Below are 18,447 nucleotides of genomic sequence, written 5' to 3' on the forward strand. Positions count from 1 at the left end.
GTCCCCACCCCCTTATTTATTCATCCCCATTTAGCACTACTCCCGTCTAGCCGTTCCTCTTACTTAAAACAACAGATAATATGAAGTAAATAATAATCTGATTCCTTTCCCCATGTTACTGGGGTGCTGCAATATTGTCTCCACACTGTTAAGGAGGAAGGCTTCTTAGATAGTAGAACTGAGACCCAGGTTCCACTTTTAAAAAACAACAACCCTGTTTCTTTCCCCGTGGCAGCATCCTGAAATATAGTATTATTATTATTTTTTAACTCTTAAAGCTTCTGGCTTACTGTAGTACTCCCATACTACTGCAAAGCTTGATGGCAGTATCTTGTACCTGACTATAAAAAAAGCTCTGGTGGGTCAGGCCAAAGGCCTGTTTCCACAGTGGCCAACCAGATACCTATGAGCTCTCCTCACCTGGAGTTCTCAGCAACGCGTATTCAGAGACATATTGTCTCTGACCCTGAAGGAAGAACATAGCCATGGTGGTTAGTGATCATAATGTTCCTTACTGGTTAGGAGCAGGGCCGGAGCAAGGTGGGTGTGGCGGGTGCAGTCTGCCCCGGGTATGATAAATGCTGTGGCTTTGGTGCGTTGCCAAAGCGGTCCACCTGCTGGCTCCCCCTCAGCTGAAGGGCTCAACAACTTTGGCTTCTCCCAGAAAAGTTCAACTACTCCGGCTCCCCCCCCCCAATATGAAACAAAGCCAAACCATTTTTGCAGGCAAAAAAATAAATAAATTCAATGTGAAAAGAAATTTTCCACACTGGGTACCACCTGACTTTTTTACGCCACTGGTTAGGAGGTTTGTTTTGCATTTTGAACCACTGGCCAGAATCAAAGTACAGTACCCAGTCTTGTAGCCCTTAACATTTTTCTACTGTGGCGTTGCTTCCCATGTTTTGTAACGCCTGTCTTTGGAGTTCTTGCTTTCTTCAAGGCATTCTTCTAGATTTTGGTATCATTTTTATGCGCAAACACGCACCCTGCACTCAAAAGAGCATTTGTACAGGGGGTGTCCCCTGCTGTGGTGCCTGCCAATGTGCTGTGCTCTTTATAGGTTGCTATTAATTCCCGTTTCTGATTTTGCTAGTTTTAATTGTTGTTTGGAGGATGTGACCTGTCACATAGAGATACAAGGTCTTTTGAGAAGGATAATTATATTTCTAATTATAGAATTTGTGTAGGATTGATGTTCATGCTGGAGGAATAATTTATTTGACAGGTTTAGCTGCTTCTTTGTTTGTGAAGGTTCCTTTAAAAACAACAGCTATGTCTGAAAAAGAAAGTTGCCTTCCACACACCCCAAATAAATATCTATAAAATTACTTTTTGATACATTCCCCCCTCACCTCAAGTTTAGGTGTTTGTGTTTTGTATATGTGTCCATCTGTGTTGCAACGGGGAACTTTTAAAAACCAATTACTATCAAGGAAAAAAAGGTGAGGTATAAATAAACAATTATAATGATAATAATTCACCGAGTGAAAAACCTGTGAATGTAGTTATGTACTTATGTACTTATGTATGTACTTATGTACTTATGAAGAGATGAGGTGGGGGGAGGTATAAAGAACTCAGTGATACATGTCAGCTTTGGATCTGGACAGCCAGACATTTTCTAGTTTTATATAAACTGTGGTTTGCAGTGACATACCTAACAATAAGAGTCTTTACGCTGATTCACATTGCATCGCATTTACCAAGAATAATTGTTCACCATTAGCTCAAACACCTCAGCCATATGCTTCAACCACAAATGATACCAATTTTGTAGCATAATATTTTTGTGTGAAAATTTATCAGATGTAGCCACCTACTCCCACACAGCAGCATTCCAAAATGTGTTATCATTCCAGAGCTTCTTGAGATGGCTGAAAAGTTAACCACCTTCTTTCTTGGTTCTAGGCTAGACCATGTACTGATAGTGCAAACAAACAAACAAACAAACAAACAAACAAACAAACACTATCCTGATGTGAGTCACTGTGGGGCAAAGTTGCCTTGTTTTTAAGGAGCTGAGCCGGGAGATCACCTTTCATTGCTGCAGACAAGCAAGTTACACATGTGCTCAAAAACTTGGGGTGTGGGGCAAGAGTGCTCATGCACAGCTAATAACTAAGGAGAGAGAAGAAAAAAAGCATACTAAATAGTGTGTAACTGCTGCTTCTAGCTTTCTCATGTTCTCTTATTTTTCAGTTGGTAAAATAGGTGTTGTGCTGGAGAAGTGCAGCTGGGAGTTTTTAGCCTAAGAATGGGGGACGGGGAGAGATTAAATATGTTTTTAAAAATATATTGGAGAATGCAAGTCAAGAATACTCATAATCTTGACATCTGTAGCAGAAGTAGCACTTGCAATCATAGACGTGCTTGGCTGGAGGAAGGAATACAGATTTTTCAGTAGAAGCTCACAATTTGCGTTTTGGGTATTAAGGAGAATGAGGGGATAAACCAACCTTTCTGAAATGACACCTAGATTCTGACTTAGTCACTGCTGCTCATCACTTGAAAGTAAGAACGGTTGGTGCTGGTGGTCCCTGGAAATGTCTAAAGACCCCTGCTCAATGGTGGCTGGTGCTCTTTGGCGATGCGTGGTGTGGAAAGCAAGGAGACCAGCAGTAGGTGGAGTCTGAGCCAAGAGTGGCAGAGCTATTTTTTTGTCCCCATCCTCCTGCCTCTTGAACTCCACGAGAAGCAACATTTGACTGAAGAAGCAGATAGCCTGGATTGCTTGTGTGTGAGAAGGCAAGTGGGCTTGGAGGAATCAAGACTGAGACAAGTGGGGCAGTGCTGCATTTGCCTTAATGAACACAGCTGTTGTGATGTAAACTGGTGACCACTGGGGAGGCAACGGTGTGTGCTTGCTTCTGAATGGGATCCTCTGCTCAGTGGATGTGGATGGCAATATACTGTAGCACAGCAGCTGAGCAAAGTTGCCCTCCAGCTAAATGGAATTGCCAGTTGCCATATTAAAACCCTCTCTCTTAGGAACTCAGCTGTTTGGTCTAATTGGAATGTTGCTCCACTCATTGAGAGGTTTTCCCTTCCCCACCAGAATTGGTTATTTTGAGGCATGTTCCTTGCTAGGACCTCCTATAATGAAACCTGCCTTTTGAAACTGGCATTTCCTAGAGCTCCTATATACGTGAAGGTGAAGCAACGTGACCCATCTTGTGAAGTGGAAGCTTGGTTGCTGGCAGAAAGGCAAGTTGTCCGCAACAGTTTTAGTGTGTGCTCTTTTTCAGACATGTTTAATTGATAGCTGTTACGACTCTGTGCTAAGTTCCTAGGAACATGTTCTGAGAGCCAGACAGTACCATTTCCAAGCAGGGCATTAGGTTATATTTCTTAGCTTATGTGGAAGCATTCATGTTTCACTCTTGACACTGTATGTACAGTGCAGCAATTGAAAACAAAATCCAACAGAAGCTTGCAATGCAGAAACAACCACAAAACAATGAAGGTGAAAAACAGGAGCGGCAAGTAATCTGCTTCCTCCTGGGTATTTTCTTTGTTCAAAATCATTTCTTCATGATTTGAAATTCCAAAGTCTTGAACCTGAAGCATTGCAGTGCTTGTGTCTCTGGCTTTTAGGTAATGTGGCCAAGCCTTCATAGAAAGGGAATGGTATTATTAGAACAAAATGTTGAAAATTAAATATTCAATCTTATGCATACTTACAAGAGATTAAGTTCCAATTAAACTCTGTGGGACTTCCTTCTGAGTCAGCATCCTTAGGATTGTGCTGTAAGATCTCTCCTCTTTATTTGCTAAATACTGGTTTGGTTCAGATGTACCAAACTGCTTTTTGTAGTCCACTTTGAGGTTCTTTACAGTCAAGTGCTGGATAAATCTCAGTCAATCAATCAATCAATCAATCAATCAATGTAACACTGAACTGAGGATTAGCAGTATGTGAATGAGTCTTGGGTGCAAGCACACCTACCTGCCTTCTTCCTCCTCCTTGCATGCTGAGATTCCTTTCCCTGGTTTGTGCCAAACCCATAGTTTATCATTACATTTGAACCTTCCAACTTTGGTTCTACTTCCATGGTGGAAAGAAATCATAGTAGTGTACACAAAAGGAGGAGGACAGGAAAACAGACACACCTGAAGCTTTCAAATAGTACCAAACCATAGTTTGAGTTTCATCAGAACTGAGCCATTGTCATGGAAAGTTTACTGGAACAATATTAGTGTTTATGGACATAGTTATAATTGCTTTAAAACCATCCCCCTTCCGCAAGTCAGTGCCTTTTCTTTTCAAGTATATTTTTAAAACAAAAAAGACGGAATAGAAGATGTAGTTGGAAGAAGAGTTGCCTGTAGGACCTTTGTTTGCTATTGGGAATCTAGCCTAGTAAATTATTGGCAGCTGGCGTGATAATGAGCCTGTTTCACTGTACAGGAGCTTCATGTTATTAATTTCTGCCAGCTTCTAGGCAACACATAAACTCCTTTTCAGACTCAGAGCTCAACAGCAGCTTAAAGAAAGATGAGGGGAGAGAAGCACAGAGCAGAAGGAAGTAAACAAAATGGCACTAACCCTCTTCCTTCTTGTTATGATCCCAGTAAATGAGGAGCAAGGCTGAACAGAGGAGTGTAAGCTTATTTTATTTTTTGTTTTTGTTTTTCCCACTTTTAAGAACCATCAGGACTCAGTGAGTTCTTATGAGATTGCCCCCTCCTACTTACCGTGCCTATCACTCTAGAAACAGTTATCTTTTTCTGAAATGCCAGTGACTTTAATGCCCTATTGGTGAATGATACATTGCATTCTTTTTGTTTTGAATAATGCACCTCCATCACTTACCTACTGCCTTTAATACAGAAGTGGGTGGAAAACCAGGCTGTTGCTTGTGTCTCATTCTGCCAGTGGGGCCTGTACTGGTAGCTATGTATTTAATTGTGTAATTTCTTTTCAAAGAATCCAGTTAAACCAGTTCCTTCAGTTGCCGCCCTTTTAAAATTCAGCTTGTATTCTGAGCTTTTGTCAATGCATAAAGACATTTTCAATAGAGTGCTTTCATGCCTCCTTTTCTTTGCTTTTTGAGGTTGGTTCATAGACAGCCTCCTCGTACAAGAATTTATGAAGATGGCTGAAAAATACTTCTCTGAATAGGACCCTCTTTTTTCTGTCTGCCTCTATCTGTATCAGTTTTGCTTCCCCTCTGCTTTGCCCTTCTTAAGCGAAGGATGCAAATTAGCAAGAATATCCCGTTTCTTCTACAAATTTCCCATGGAATGACCATGGACTGTACCTCATTTTGAAAAGCAGACAGGGCGTACCTCTATATAATGTCCTAATCATTTCCCTGCCTACACACACTTCTAATAATATACAAGTGTAATTATTATACAGTTTAATGTTGATTCTTGTCATTTCCACGCAGTAAATTACTAAAGTGGAACTTTATATCCAGACTGGCTAATCCTTTTCCTTTGCTTCTCTCTCTCTTTTCTTCCCCAACAGGTTTTTGGCATATATTCACAGGCTCCGACAAGACAGTAATGGAGTCATTGGGTGGCAGCTGGTGACAGATTCTGCAGTTCCAGTAACTGCTCATTTTAATAGCATTTGCAGTTATATACATCTATATCCCACATTTCTTTTGGAGAAAGTAGTGCAGCATACCAGTGCTGCCTTGTAAGGTATGTACGTTTAAGCATTTTGCATGGGAATTTGCTCCCTGGTGTGCAGTTTTGGGAGGAGAATGTGGCTCACCAGTCTACCTGTTGAGCAATATAGGAGAACTGGAATTTCCATTTGGTGGCAACTGATGAGATCCTTTATTCCCTCTTTCCCTTTGTTTTCTGCTTTGAATTGCCTGCAGGACGTTTCCCAAATGCATTTTATACTTCAGTGTGTTGATTATGAAACAAAGTATCTGGCCAGAGATTTATAACTTGAAAAACCCCACACCTGTGATATGCTTTGTTATGGTTTCTTGTGAAGTGCCGAGTAATAAGAGACTCTAAAAAGGTTAAAACTACTGCAGGTTTAGAAGACCTGCAGTTTTATAAGGGTATATATTTAAAGAAGATGAATATATGAGCAAATTAAGTTAATTTGGATTTGCAGCGGATATTAAAAAATAAATTTAAGGAACCGTAGAAAGAGAGGGGAAGGAAGTCAAGCTTTGAAATGTTAAAATGATTGTAAAATTAGTGAAATTTATAAACTTGAAAAGGATAAATAAAATTTGAAAACAGAAAAAGGTTAAAATTAAAAACTTAATTAAACATTATCATTAAAAAGCGAAAGCACCTTGTAGTTACTTTAAATAGGTATGTTTAAAGTGACCTTCATGGGGGTAACAAAGTTAACCTGTTCATACAAGTTCTTCTGCTTGTACAGCAGAATATCTTCCCCTCCTCACTCTATGCACACGTACCCCACCAAATCTGTTTTGGGGATTCCCCAAACCCCTTGTTGCAGATTTTGGGTTTGGGGAGAGGGAAGAGAAGTTCTGTTGCGCATACAGCAGTATGTGTACAAACAAGAAGACTTTGATGAATACAGACTATAGTGCTTTATTTTATCTGATTATCAGATTGAGGCACAAATTAAATGTGATGCCAGCAGATCCATTTCTTTAAATGTAGGTCTTTTCCAATTATATAATGAAGAGAGGAATAGTGGAGGGCTCGATTTCATTTTGCTTTTTATAGGAAAGGCGGGGTAGGCACTTACACATGTAAAGCACCTATTGCAAGAGGCTATAGGGAAGAGGTAGGAATCTGTGGTTCTCTAGATGTTGCTGGGCTGCTTCCGTCACCTGTGACCATTGGCCATGCTAGCTTGGGCTGCTGGGAGTTGGGAGTCCAACATCACCTGGAAGGCCACAGGTTCCCTAAATGGCAGCTGCCAGGTTGATTCAGATATTTTTTCCTGCATACCCCTTTCGCTCCAAAAATCTTACCTTGGCCCTGACTTTGGAGGTGACTATGGCAGAGCTGGGCTTAGAGAAATTAGTCTCCTGCTGTTACGTGTGCTTTGAGCCCAAATGAGGTAAATTCTATTTCAGTGGATGGCTGGTTTGTTTTTGGAAACAAAGGGCATGCTATTGGTTGGATCTTTCGTCCCATTTTCACAGTATTAAAGCTTGGCTGTGAGCAGAAAATACAGATTTCATGCTAACAGCCTCCCACCAGAATCTAATTTTAAATTTGCAATCTGTTGTCTTACAAGGTACTTTTTATTTAATGGTGAAACTATGAAGTTCATGAAGCCTAAAACTTTGGTGGTTAAATTTAATTTTTCATAGTTCTTTCATACATAGCAATGTTCCCCAAACTTGGGTGTCCAGCTATTTTTGGACTATAACTCCCATCATCCCTAGCTAGCAGGACCAGTGGTCAGGGATCATGGGAACTGTAGTCCAAAAGCAGCTGGAGACCCAAGTTTGAGAAACCCTGGTATATAGTATGGAGCTTAATTGGGAAATAAAAAAGCGTTCCAGGAAAATAGAATAAAAAACTTAGTTGATGAGGATGCCTGTCTGCATGCAATGGTTGGGAGAATCAGCATTCTCTGTCTTTGGAAATCTTCTCCTTGTACCTAATATATAGAAAGATGGATAATGACTGATTTGGTCTTGCAGTTAAATGTGTGAGTAGTAATGTAGGGGGTCCCTGTTCAATTATCAAAACAGTGGCTAACATAGACCAAAGTGCGCTTTAAGTTTGTTTGCCTTCAGTGGGATCAAGCATGCTTAACTCTGTATTGGATTGTGGCTTTTAATGGCAGATCTGCAATGTTGTAAGTCTTCTTTGGTGGACTTTGATGTGAGAGCAATAAACCCAATAGCCAATTCCCTTCAAACAAATCACCTTGTTGGGTTTAATCACCCAGTCACTTTACTTTAGCATTTCTATAGCACTTGAAAGAATTCCAGGAACTTCACATGTGTTATCTTGTTACCCAAGGATATGGCCCTCCAGACGTTATTGGACTACAACTCCCATCATCCCTGACCATTGGCTATCTGGTTGGGACTGATAGGAGTTAGAGACTAACAGCATTTAGAGAGCTGTAAGTTACGTGCATATGCCTTAGAACAGTGGTTCCCAATTAGGGATCGAGGGACCCCTGGGGGTCCGGGGAACACACCCAGAGTGTCCATGGCCCCACCCTTGCCTCCCCCCAACTAGTTCTTAGTCACTTTTGCATGGCAATATCACAAATTTTATAGTCTGTTTCCGCGCTGTGTGATTTTTCAATATATTGGCCAAAAACATTTTTGAACCCACACTATGATAACGATTTTGACCCGGCAATACACAGCAATATATTGCTCCTCGTGTGAGGATACCGTACAGTGATCTCAGCCGCTGACACTGCTGATCTGAGCTGCCTTCCCTCACGCTGAGGGAGACTCGGAACACTCCAACCTTCTTGCATGTCGGGGGAAAACAGGGCAGCCGATTGCAAGGCGCTGCCTTCCCCTCACACTTATGGAGAACAGGTCTGCTGATCACCTTTACTTCAAGGCACTGTGGCACTACCTTCCCCTGGCACTGAGGCGGAGCAGCTTTTCTCAGTCAGTAGGAAAGCAGCAGCAGCCACAGTGGACGTGCATCTTCGCTGGCTGCCCTGTTGATGGTGGCTTGATGCAGCCCCCCCATCCCCATCCCCTCCCACTCAAGCCATGCCGCGGAGGTGACTCCACTTCCTCTCTTCCTCAAGAACCTCCAATTTTTCTTCATGATTGATATAAAATACTTGCATCCTACCTTTCTTTCCAACTGAAACTCAAGGCAGCTAAAAGAAATAAGTAATACTGGCCACTCAAAACAAGGCAAAGAAGGGTCTGTCCTATCGAAGCACAAAAAGAGGGTCTGGTTGTCGGTTGTGCCGGACAATGAAAAGGGCCTTGCTCCCTCCCGCACTGCTAAGCTGCAATAATGACTGCAGTTTAGTGGGAGCCCAAGGAGGGAGGGCATTTGGACCAGGCAGGTTGATTTAAAAGCTCATATATTAAGTTAGCATTTTAGCCATTATGCCACATTGTTGTTGTTGATGTTGTTGTTGCTGCTGCTGTTCCTGTTGTTGCTGTTGCTGTTCCTGTTGTTGCTGTTGCTATATATTATTTATACTTTGGGAAGCTTATAATACATATAAAAACATAGTCAAACCTCAAACTTTAAAAACCTGATACAGGGCTGGCTTCAGATGTTTTCTTAATGTTCATTTCCTTAACATCTGATGGGAGGGTGTATCACGAGGAGGGTGCCACTGCCAAGAAGGCCCTCTGCCCTCAGATGATTGCTATAGTCTGTTGGTATCCAACCTGTATTTCAACCGTTCAAATATGCCTAAAAGTCTCATTTAAAAAGTAGGATTTACATTTTTGTTAACTTGGGTGGTGAGTTAAAAGTCTTGTGTAATGCCTGTCATTCTTTAACATAATCCAGGACAAGTTAAAACCCTCAACTTGCATCATGTCCAACGTATTAAGGATGGTCTGCTTACGTCAGAGTACTACTCAACAGATGCCTTTTATCACGACCTATTTCTTGCTAAAACTTTCCCACGAACACCTCTATTTGTATTCCCAAAGATGATGGTATTAAGAGAACCATTATCACAGCTACTGAATTTTGTGGTAGCAAATGAATGCTCTTTGAGGGAAAGCACTTTTCTCCTAGCTGCTTTTATTTCTTGCTCAATAGAGATTACTCTTAGGTTCTTTTTTGGGGGGAAGCTTTTTAATTTTTTTATGATTTTGTGCATTATTTATGTTCTGTGTTGGGTTCATTGCATGTGCTGAACTGGCAAAATGCATGCAGTTGCTTTATTCATTGGGCAAGTTGCTGCGTGTCTAGGGACTGAGTTTCTGTATAGCAAGTTGGTCTAAAATTAGCAGCTCCTTTCTCAGTAGCTGAGTCTCATGCTCCTTCTTCATCTGACACAAAATAGTGATCTCATAATTTTCGAGAATCATCCATCAGAACTTAGATTTTCTCAGCTCTAAAGAATGTAAGGTGAATTTGGCTGCTTTGGTTTGAAACCTTTTAGTTGGTAGTTGCAAACCTTCACTGTAAAACCTCTTTGTATCCTTTCTAATACACAGCAGAACATGTTGAGACTAAGCACACTTGCCTTGGAGCAAGGCCAGTTGAACACATTGAGATTTACTTCTGAGTAAATAAGTATAGGATTGTTCTGAAAGTCTCCTAATTGCAGTTAAGACCACACTCTTAAGGTTGCCTGAAAGAGATTAGTTGCCCCTTGAACATTCTTAAGTACTGTGTTGTGCTTCTACTTAGGATGATCGAAGAGTGATAAATGGATGGATTTCTGCTGCCCTTTCCACTGTTGGGGGAGATAGAATTTTAAACAAAAATGGAAAATGGTGGAGAGAATGGTGGAGCTGCTCTGTTGTCAAATTTGTAAGCCCTTCTCCAAAAGAATGGCAGTGGAGCCTCGCTATGTAGGTAGAACATTTAATTCTTGAAATGTCCTACTGACAATTGCGGATGACATTTGAGTATCTTGTGTGTGTGTGTATGTGGGTGTGGACCTTCCCCAGGACTGTGTGTTTCACACTGTTAAAAGGATAACCAGTATTCAGTGATGAGGAAATTTGTATAAGTCATGTAACAAATTAAACTAACTTTAAATGAATTTGTATTTTGCATAGGTAGGTTGTACTATTTTGCATATTTGAGACTAAAGACAGATGTAGTATAGAAACGACTTTCACGGAGCTGTCAGCCCTCGTTTGGTATTAACACCTGTCTCCAGTGTACTAGTAAATCGAACACTTGACGTATCATTCTTGTCCTTATGGCAGTACATTTGCTCAGCTGCCTGGTTGCTACTGTTGGCTTTCTCCTCTTCAGCCTGAGGAACAAAGTGCCTTGAAAGTCAGGATGCTGAGATGGAAGCCATCTCTGGCACCCAAGTGCAGGACACTTCCTTTCCCAGCTGGGCAAGGTGGTATCAGGGAGAGGCAAGAATGACATACTACCATTCGATTCACTGGTGTGCTAAAAATGGATTTTAATATAAAAAAGAGAAGCAATTGCAGCTCTTTCTGCTTCTGAATCTATCTTTAGGCATAATCTGCTTGTGTTTGTCTGTGGGAAGGGCAGGAGCTATATAACATCCTTCTCTCAAACAACTGAAGAAGGTTTAGCAAATTCTCTGGCTTCTGAGGTTTCATCACCTATTGCCCACAATCACCAGAACTATGAGACTACAAACTACCATTTTAAAACTAGAAAGCATTTTTAAGAATATCACATTTGCTGGTTTTTCGGCATTCCTGTAGAATTGTGGGATACACACAGCCCTGTTTTTTCCTCCTTTTTGTTATTCCAAACAGTTTGAATTCTACCTCTATCGCTTCATGCCATCCACCATCTTGGAGCGTGAGCTCCCCTCTGGATCCAGCCCTTGACCTGCTGTCCATCCATTAGTGTGACTGAGGCAAGGAAGCCTTCATTCATTTAACCTATTTGCATGGAGGTGTCTGCAGATTCCAGAGCCTTGAGCAATCTGAAACACTAACGCTTTGGGACATTTTGTTTTCTTCTTTGACTTATTCCGAGCCATTCTGCTTCGGGTGGGGCTTTTAAGATTTCCACATCAGAGGGTTTTTTTGGCTGAGCTCTTATTCCAGAATAAGTAGCCTAGTTTGTCTGGATTTTTGGTGGTGATGAGAGTTGTGGTTCCAGGTCATGTTCAAGAGGGGCTTTTGGATAATGGTTCAGGGTCTGTCCAGAAAATATCAAGTTTCTTTCTGGGATTTTCATTCAGGTTTGGTTTGGCCCCCTGAGGAGTAGTAATTTGGTTTATCCTGAGCTCCCATTAGCACTGCAACATGTATGCAACCTGTTTTAGGGAAACATTATTTCTAATTTTGCCATTCTCACTGCCCTGAATGGCTTGTGAACACATTCCAAACTCATAAGTCCAAATTTTTAAAATAAAAATTCCACTGTGTTCAAGTGTGTTCATTGGTAACCGGCTTGACACATTGCTGAGATATAAAATATAAAACTTGAAAAAGAGCAACGTCATAGTCAACTATAATCTTTAACATAATTATATTTATATTCTTAAAGATAGTTTTCATAGGGGATTGGGCAGATTTATGAAGTACCGGCCTATCAGTGACTATTAGCCATGATTGCTAAACACAGCTTCCATGTTCAGAAACAGTAGGCCTCTGAATGCCAGTTCCTGAGGACAATAAAGAAGAGAAGGCTCTGTTTGCTTTCTTGTCCTCCTTAGGTATATCCCAGAAGCATCTGGCTGACCACAGTAGAAAATGGGATGCTAGACTAGATGAGCCTTTGGTCTGATCTAGCAAGGCTCTTCTTATGTTAGATATAAACCCCAACGAAGAGAACTGTGTAAAGTGTACTTCTGCAGCAGAATTTGTCTGAATAAAATATCAATGTATTGCTGCTCTAAGAACGAGGTGGCAAGAACTGTATGCCACTGAGAAGCAGATAATTAATTTATCCCTTCCTCCTCAACCAACTCTTCTTCTTTTACTGAAAAACAATTTCTACATTAATTTGAATTATGAATCTTTTGGATTTGTTTGCACATAACTTAGCCTCTTTTCATGATAAGTTGACTCTTAAATTCCATTGGATTATTATAGTCAGCACTCCTATTAATTTTGTTATATTTTATTGTATTTAAAAAATATTTTAATACTTGTTTTCTTCTAAAAATCTGAAAGAAGTTTACAGCACAGTGCAAAAAGTGCAGTGGAACTTAACACCTATACAGTGATGATAATAAAAGCAATAAAATAATAATAACAGAGTTGGATTAATTAGCAATTGAATCTTGGGAGAATAAGTTTTCAGCAGACACTGATATATGAGCACATGCCATAATAGAGAGGGCAGGTATTTGTTGAATTGTGTATGAGAGCACAAAAAAGATATATGTATATACATACCCACTCAGTCAGACACACCTCGCCTAAACCATTTCAGTTTCAGACTGAGGGTCAAACAAAGTCATGGGTCACAGAAAAGCATTTTGTATTGTTGTGGGGTGTGGGGAAAATAATTGGTTAATGCAACCCCTTGGCTACCTTTTGATTTTATTTCAGTGAAGCCTGTGTTGCTTTTTATTCAGGTTATATTTCGTAGATCAACATATGAATTTGGAAGTACTGGCATATGTATTGTTTACTACCTCATAGCATTGTGAGACTTGGGCATGTTTTGTCAGATCCATACAGAGCAGCTGCTTGATATATAGGATAATGAGTGGGTCTGTCAGGAACACTGGCAGGTTAAACTAATCTTTTATTAACACGAAAAGGGGGGGGAACACTTTACGTTTGGAGAATATAGGTTGCATTTGTAACACATTCATGTTTCTTGTTCTTTCAGACCCTTAAACCATGGGAAATGCAGAGAGCCAAAATGTAGAACATCAATTTTATGGAGAGAAACATGCCAGCTTGGGAAGAAAACATACATCACGTTCCCTTCGCCTTTCGAACAAAGCATCTCGCCGGACCAGACATGCTTCCTCAGGAAAAATTATTCACAGGAATTCAGAAGTAAGCACACGATCTAGCAGTACTCCTAGTATTCCTCAGTCATTAGCAGAGAATGGCCTGGAGCCCTTTACCCAAGAAGCCAACTTGGAGGATTTTGGAAGCCCAATCTGGGTAGACAGGATGGATATGGGCTTAAGGCCAGTTTCTTACCACACTGATTCTTCGGTTACTCCCAGCGTGGATAGCAGCACAGTCCTCATGGCAGCCTCAGTACAGAGTATGCCAAATTCAGAAAGCGGTAGACTTTATGGAGATGAATCAACATATCTGGCTGAAGGGGGTAGCAGGCAACATTCGTATTCAACAAATGGGACCAATTTCTTGGAGCCTATAAGTTTCAAGAAGAAACGTTCAAAATCTGCGGATATATGGCGTGAGGACAGTTTGGAATTTTCACTCTCTGATCTCAGTCAAGAACATTTGACAAGCAACGAAGAAATCCTAGGCTCTACTGAGGAGAAGGAAAGTGAGGAGACTCGAGGGAGAGAGGCGGGCAGCAGTCGCCAGCCATTGGTCACCTGCCAGCGTGCCAATTCCATGAGTGACTTGTATACTCCCAAAAACTCAAATGCTGCAATCAATGGGGGTCCACGAAAAACGCTAGGAGGGTACTGTCGGAATTTAATGTCTCATATTCCAGATATGGAGAACCACAAAATGTCACCAGCCACAACAGAGAATGTTCCTTCTTACAGTAATTACAACACACTCCCCTGCAGGAAATCTCATTGCCTCTCGGAAGGAATCACTCACCCAAAAATGAGCCATAGCAACAGTATGCATGGCAGACGAGCAAAAACAACTCAGGTAAGAGACCCATATCTTATTTCAAACTTGACAACCTGTGGTGTTCACTTCTATAAATATGCTGAGTTTTTTATAATTGAAATGAGAATTTTGTTTGCTAGCCACAAATAAGCTATGTTCCATTCAGATCCTTGATTTGTAATGAAGAGTCAATGTAGCCATGGACAGACCTACAATATACACTCTTAGTATTTGAGTTGTTGGTAAGGGGACTTGCCTAAGAATCAGATTACAGTTATTAGAATATAGAACTACCATGGTTCATGAGAGTCATATTTTCATGACAAAATATTCACATAACAAAACATTCGGGTGGTAACAGATCATATATGCAAATATCATCTTAGTTATCAGTGGCTTAATTGTTAGCAGCAATGTACCACCCCTGAGATTATTCACTGGAATGGCAGATAATTCATTACTTACTATGGAAGGAGAAAACTACTACTATGTCCAGTCAAAAAGAAAGATGGTGGCTCTGTAGACTTTGAAACAATGCTGCTTCTAACATTTCCTGATGTTCTATTACTTTTTATTAAATATGTTTCATTCTCAGTGCATAAAAAATAACAATACCACAACCATTCATCACAGTCAATTGACATATAAATTGAAGGTGAGAGCTGTTTTGTTATCACCAGTGGCACTGGTAAGATGGTTTGTAGGCAGAATTGCCAGTAGCTACTGCTCGGTAATGGAGTTTGTGTAGAATTCGTGTCTGGGGCAGCTGTCCATTCAGCAACTCTGCACTTGCATGGTGCTGGCTGTGGCATGTCTCCACTCCCACTGCAAAGGGTGGGAATTTCCATCATTTATCAGCATGCATAAAGTGTCATCAGCTTTATCTTCCAGATCATCTCCCTGGCCATACTGGTTATTGCTATCAAGAAATTCTAAAATGCCTTATTCTGCTGCCCGATTTCTCTATTCCATCATTTCCTCCCTGATCTGATGTACTCAAGTTGCTCTTTCCCCTTGTCAGTTTCCTGTGACCAGCTGTAGCAGTGATATGAGACTCTGGTCTTAAATTTGCATGATGTTGTTTTTTTCTTAGGCCTTAAGCAGTTGCTGAGACCTTGCATGGAGGTGTTCTTTTAGCTCAGATGATATGAGTGGCAGCTTTAACTGATGTGCCAGTTTCAGACACAGCCACAGGCACAGCCACCAAGTCAGCCTTCTAGGGATAAAGCAGTACCTTTTCTCCCACCAAACCATTACTCCAAAATCTACTTACCTATTAATTGAGACCACACCTCCATGTTTTCTAGGGATGTAAGTGCCTTTTTGTTGTATGGTATAAGTACAACATGCATGAATAGACAAATATAAGCCAACTTCCTCTGTCAAGTAGTTCTGCAAATAATAGCTGAGAAACCAAGGGGGGAAATGTTGGGGCTAATAAAGAAGAACCATACCTTTCTTATCCCCCTTTATATGGACCACTGTTGCTTAAATAACGACATCCAATAACATAAAATGTACATTTTCATAAATATACAACCATGCCAACCATAGGCTGGCATTGTCCCAAAGAGAAATTTCTTGACTTGACCAAGTTTAAATATTTGTTATTTTCTTTATTATTTTGTAGCTACTGTAAGTTCTAGAGATGGCATATTCTGCATGTTGTACCGGTCTGCTCTCAACCTAAGTAAGAATATGAATCAGGTCAAAAGGAAACTATGAAATTTATCCTGTATATATTCAATGTGCAACTCTTCCTGTTGACATATATTTGTAATTAATAGTCTTTACAGCATTCATCTTCTAAGAAGTAATTGCTCAAATGAGGTTAGTTATGGCGTTTCTTGGTTTTCGCTATTTGCCTTTTGTAGCTATCTGTTGTGAAATGTAGCTAGCGGATGAAATTGAACAATCCCAGAAAGAAGCCTGAACAAATAGGTCAAGACTAGCGCTAGACAGCATGCTTCAGTGACTACTCTGATTTTATTTTATGTTCCATTTTAGTACATATGTAGCAGAGAATGCAGACTCTTATCTTGTGACCCGGAAAAAGAAAAACACTTCACGTAGGGATTGGATAGGGGCGATAAACCATCTGACTTGCATCCTGATGCTGAGTTAAGCTTGGGCAATGCACCATTCTTAAGTGCAATTAGATCTGACAGTGTGAGCTGGTCAGATGAACAGCTTCTACAAGCGTAGGTGTTGAGATAAATAACACATCAGCAAAAGATGCCCACTGGATGGCAAGGAGAAGCCTGAATGGATTGGGGGGGGGAGAGAGAGGGGGGGAAGAAAGAGAATGCATCAGTTGGCACTAACTTGTAGGAGGTAACTGGAGGCGGGTATCTGGATTAGCTGCTTGCGTTTGATCCATGAAGATGTGCTGTTTCTAAATATAAAAATGACATTCTGAAACAGATGATGCTGTTTTCCCACAGCAGAAGCTCTATATTAAAAACAAAAAACCCCGAAAAGCATCAGCCCTTTTAGCAGGGGCGCTTATGCAACATCAGTATAGACATTCTTCACAGTTCTGTCAAGGCTGCTGAGCACAAATTAAAGCTGTTGGTGATATCCAACTAGAGAGGCAAAGGTAAAGGACCTCATAGTTGTTCATCCAAAGGCGACTCTGGAGTGTGGCCACTCATCTCGCTTTTTAGGCTGAGGGAGCCGGCGTTTGTCCACAGACAGCTTTCCAGGTCATGTGACCAGCATGACTAAACTGCTTCTGGCGCACAGAGGACTGCAACGAGTGCCAGAGCACATGGAAACACCACTTACCTTCCTGCTGCAATGGTGCCTATTTATCTACTTGCGCTGGCGTGCTTTCAAACTGCTAGGTTGGTAGAAGCTGGGACAGAGCAACAGGAGCTCACTCCGTCACACAGATTCGAGCTGCAGACATTCCAGTTGGCAAGCCCAAGAGGCTCAGTGGTTTAGACCACAGCACTGACCTGCGTCCCTACGATATCCAACTAAGCCATACTTGAAATTAAACCTATTGAAATCAATTGATTGACCCAAAGGTTCTGCTAATATCCCCTTTTCAGGCAAGGTGGTGGACAGGGCAGTAGCTGGACAATGTCAGATTTGTTTGGAATGAAAGGAATTATCTTGACCCATTTCAATCTGGATTCAGGCCTGGTTTCAGCGCTAAATCAGCTTTGACCACCCTGGGTGATAACCTGTATTGGTAGAGAGACAGAAAAGGAGAGCGAGCCTGTTGATTCTTCCTGATCACACTGCAGCCTTTGATACCATCAATCATGATGTCCTCCTGAAGTAGCTCTGCAGGTTGGGAGTTGGAGATACAATGATATGGTGAGGAACAGCGGTGTAGTGGTTCTGTTCCAGTGCTGCAGTGCTGTTTTGAGAGAGCATCATTGGGGTGCTGCTGCTCAGCCACTGGACAATTGTTCTATGTATTTTGCTCTGTCCTATGCGCACAGGGCTCTGTCTTGTCTCTATGCTGCTTTAGCATCTGGGTTCCTTGAGGGGAAAGGGCAGTGTCAGGAGGCAATAATGGGCTGGATGAGAGCCAGTAAATTGGCACTGAATCCTGACATGATGGAGGTGTTGATGGATAGCTTTTGTGTTCGGGAAATGGAGAGACAGTTGGTTCTAGATAGAACCTTTCTTCCTGAAAGAGCAGCTCCTTAGCTTGTGGGGAAGAGAGGTGCTCTTCAGTTTACCACTGGCATTGGAGACGTAGATGGCAACAATGGCAAGAAGTGCCGTATTTCCATCTCTGGCTCTTATAGTGCTCTTATAGACAGTCTGGAAGCTGCAGCTAATGCAGATTATGGCTGCTGGAGTTGTGAGTGGCATATTTAACTGGGACCACATAACAACTGTTTACCAATATGCTGTATGCTACCGGGGCCAATCCAGAATTTTGGAATTAATACATATTATGCTGAATGATTTTGGCTCCAAATGCTTGAAGGAGTGTGTTTCTCATTATCAGTTGTTCAGGTCTGTTGGGGGAAGCCTGTCTTATGCTACTTCTGACCATCACAGCCCATTTTGCAGTGATGTGGGGCACAACATCAGTGGAATTACCTCCCTATAGAGATCCAGCTGCCATCCTCAGTATTGAGTTTTTGGTAGCATTTGAAGACATTAC

At 41.2% G+C, this 18,447-nt stretch overlaps 1 protein-coding gene across 14 annotated transcripts in view; it reads left to right on the forward strand.

The window, feature by feature from the left end:
* TIAM1 (TIAM Rac1 associated GEF 1) overlaps positions 1-18,447 on the forward strand; it is a 188,100-nt gene that overhangs the window by 90,487 nt on the left and 79,166 nt on the right. For 10 of the 14 annotated variants that reach the window (XM_083611250.1, XM_083611246.1, XM_083611247.1 and 7 more), the window contains 2 exons: positions 5,477-5,655; positions 13,375-14,354. In XM_083611250.1, the coding sequence (XP_083467376.1) occupies positions 13,386-14,354 (969 nt within the window). In that variant the 5' untranslated portion in view covers positions 5,477-5,655; positions 13,375-13,385. Of the gene's footprint in view, positions 1-5,476; positions 5,656-10,275; positions 10,444-13,374; positions 14,355-17,530; positions 17,643-18,447 lie in introns of those variants that run through there. The other 4 variants (XM_083611255.1, XM_083611259.1, XM_083611258.1 and 1 more) reach the window with 3 other exon arrangements.

The sequence above is a fragment of the Podarcis filfolensis genome, assembly GCF_964270895.1.
Source record: "Podarcis filfolensis genome assembly, chromosome: 4".
Taxonomy (NCBI): domain Eukaryota; kingdom Metazoa; phylum Chordata; class Lepidosauria; order Squamata; family Lacertidae; genus Podarcis; species Podarcis filfolensis.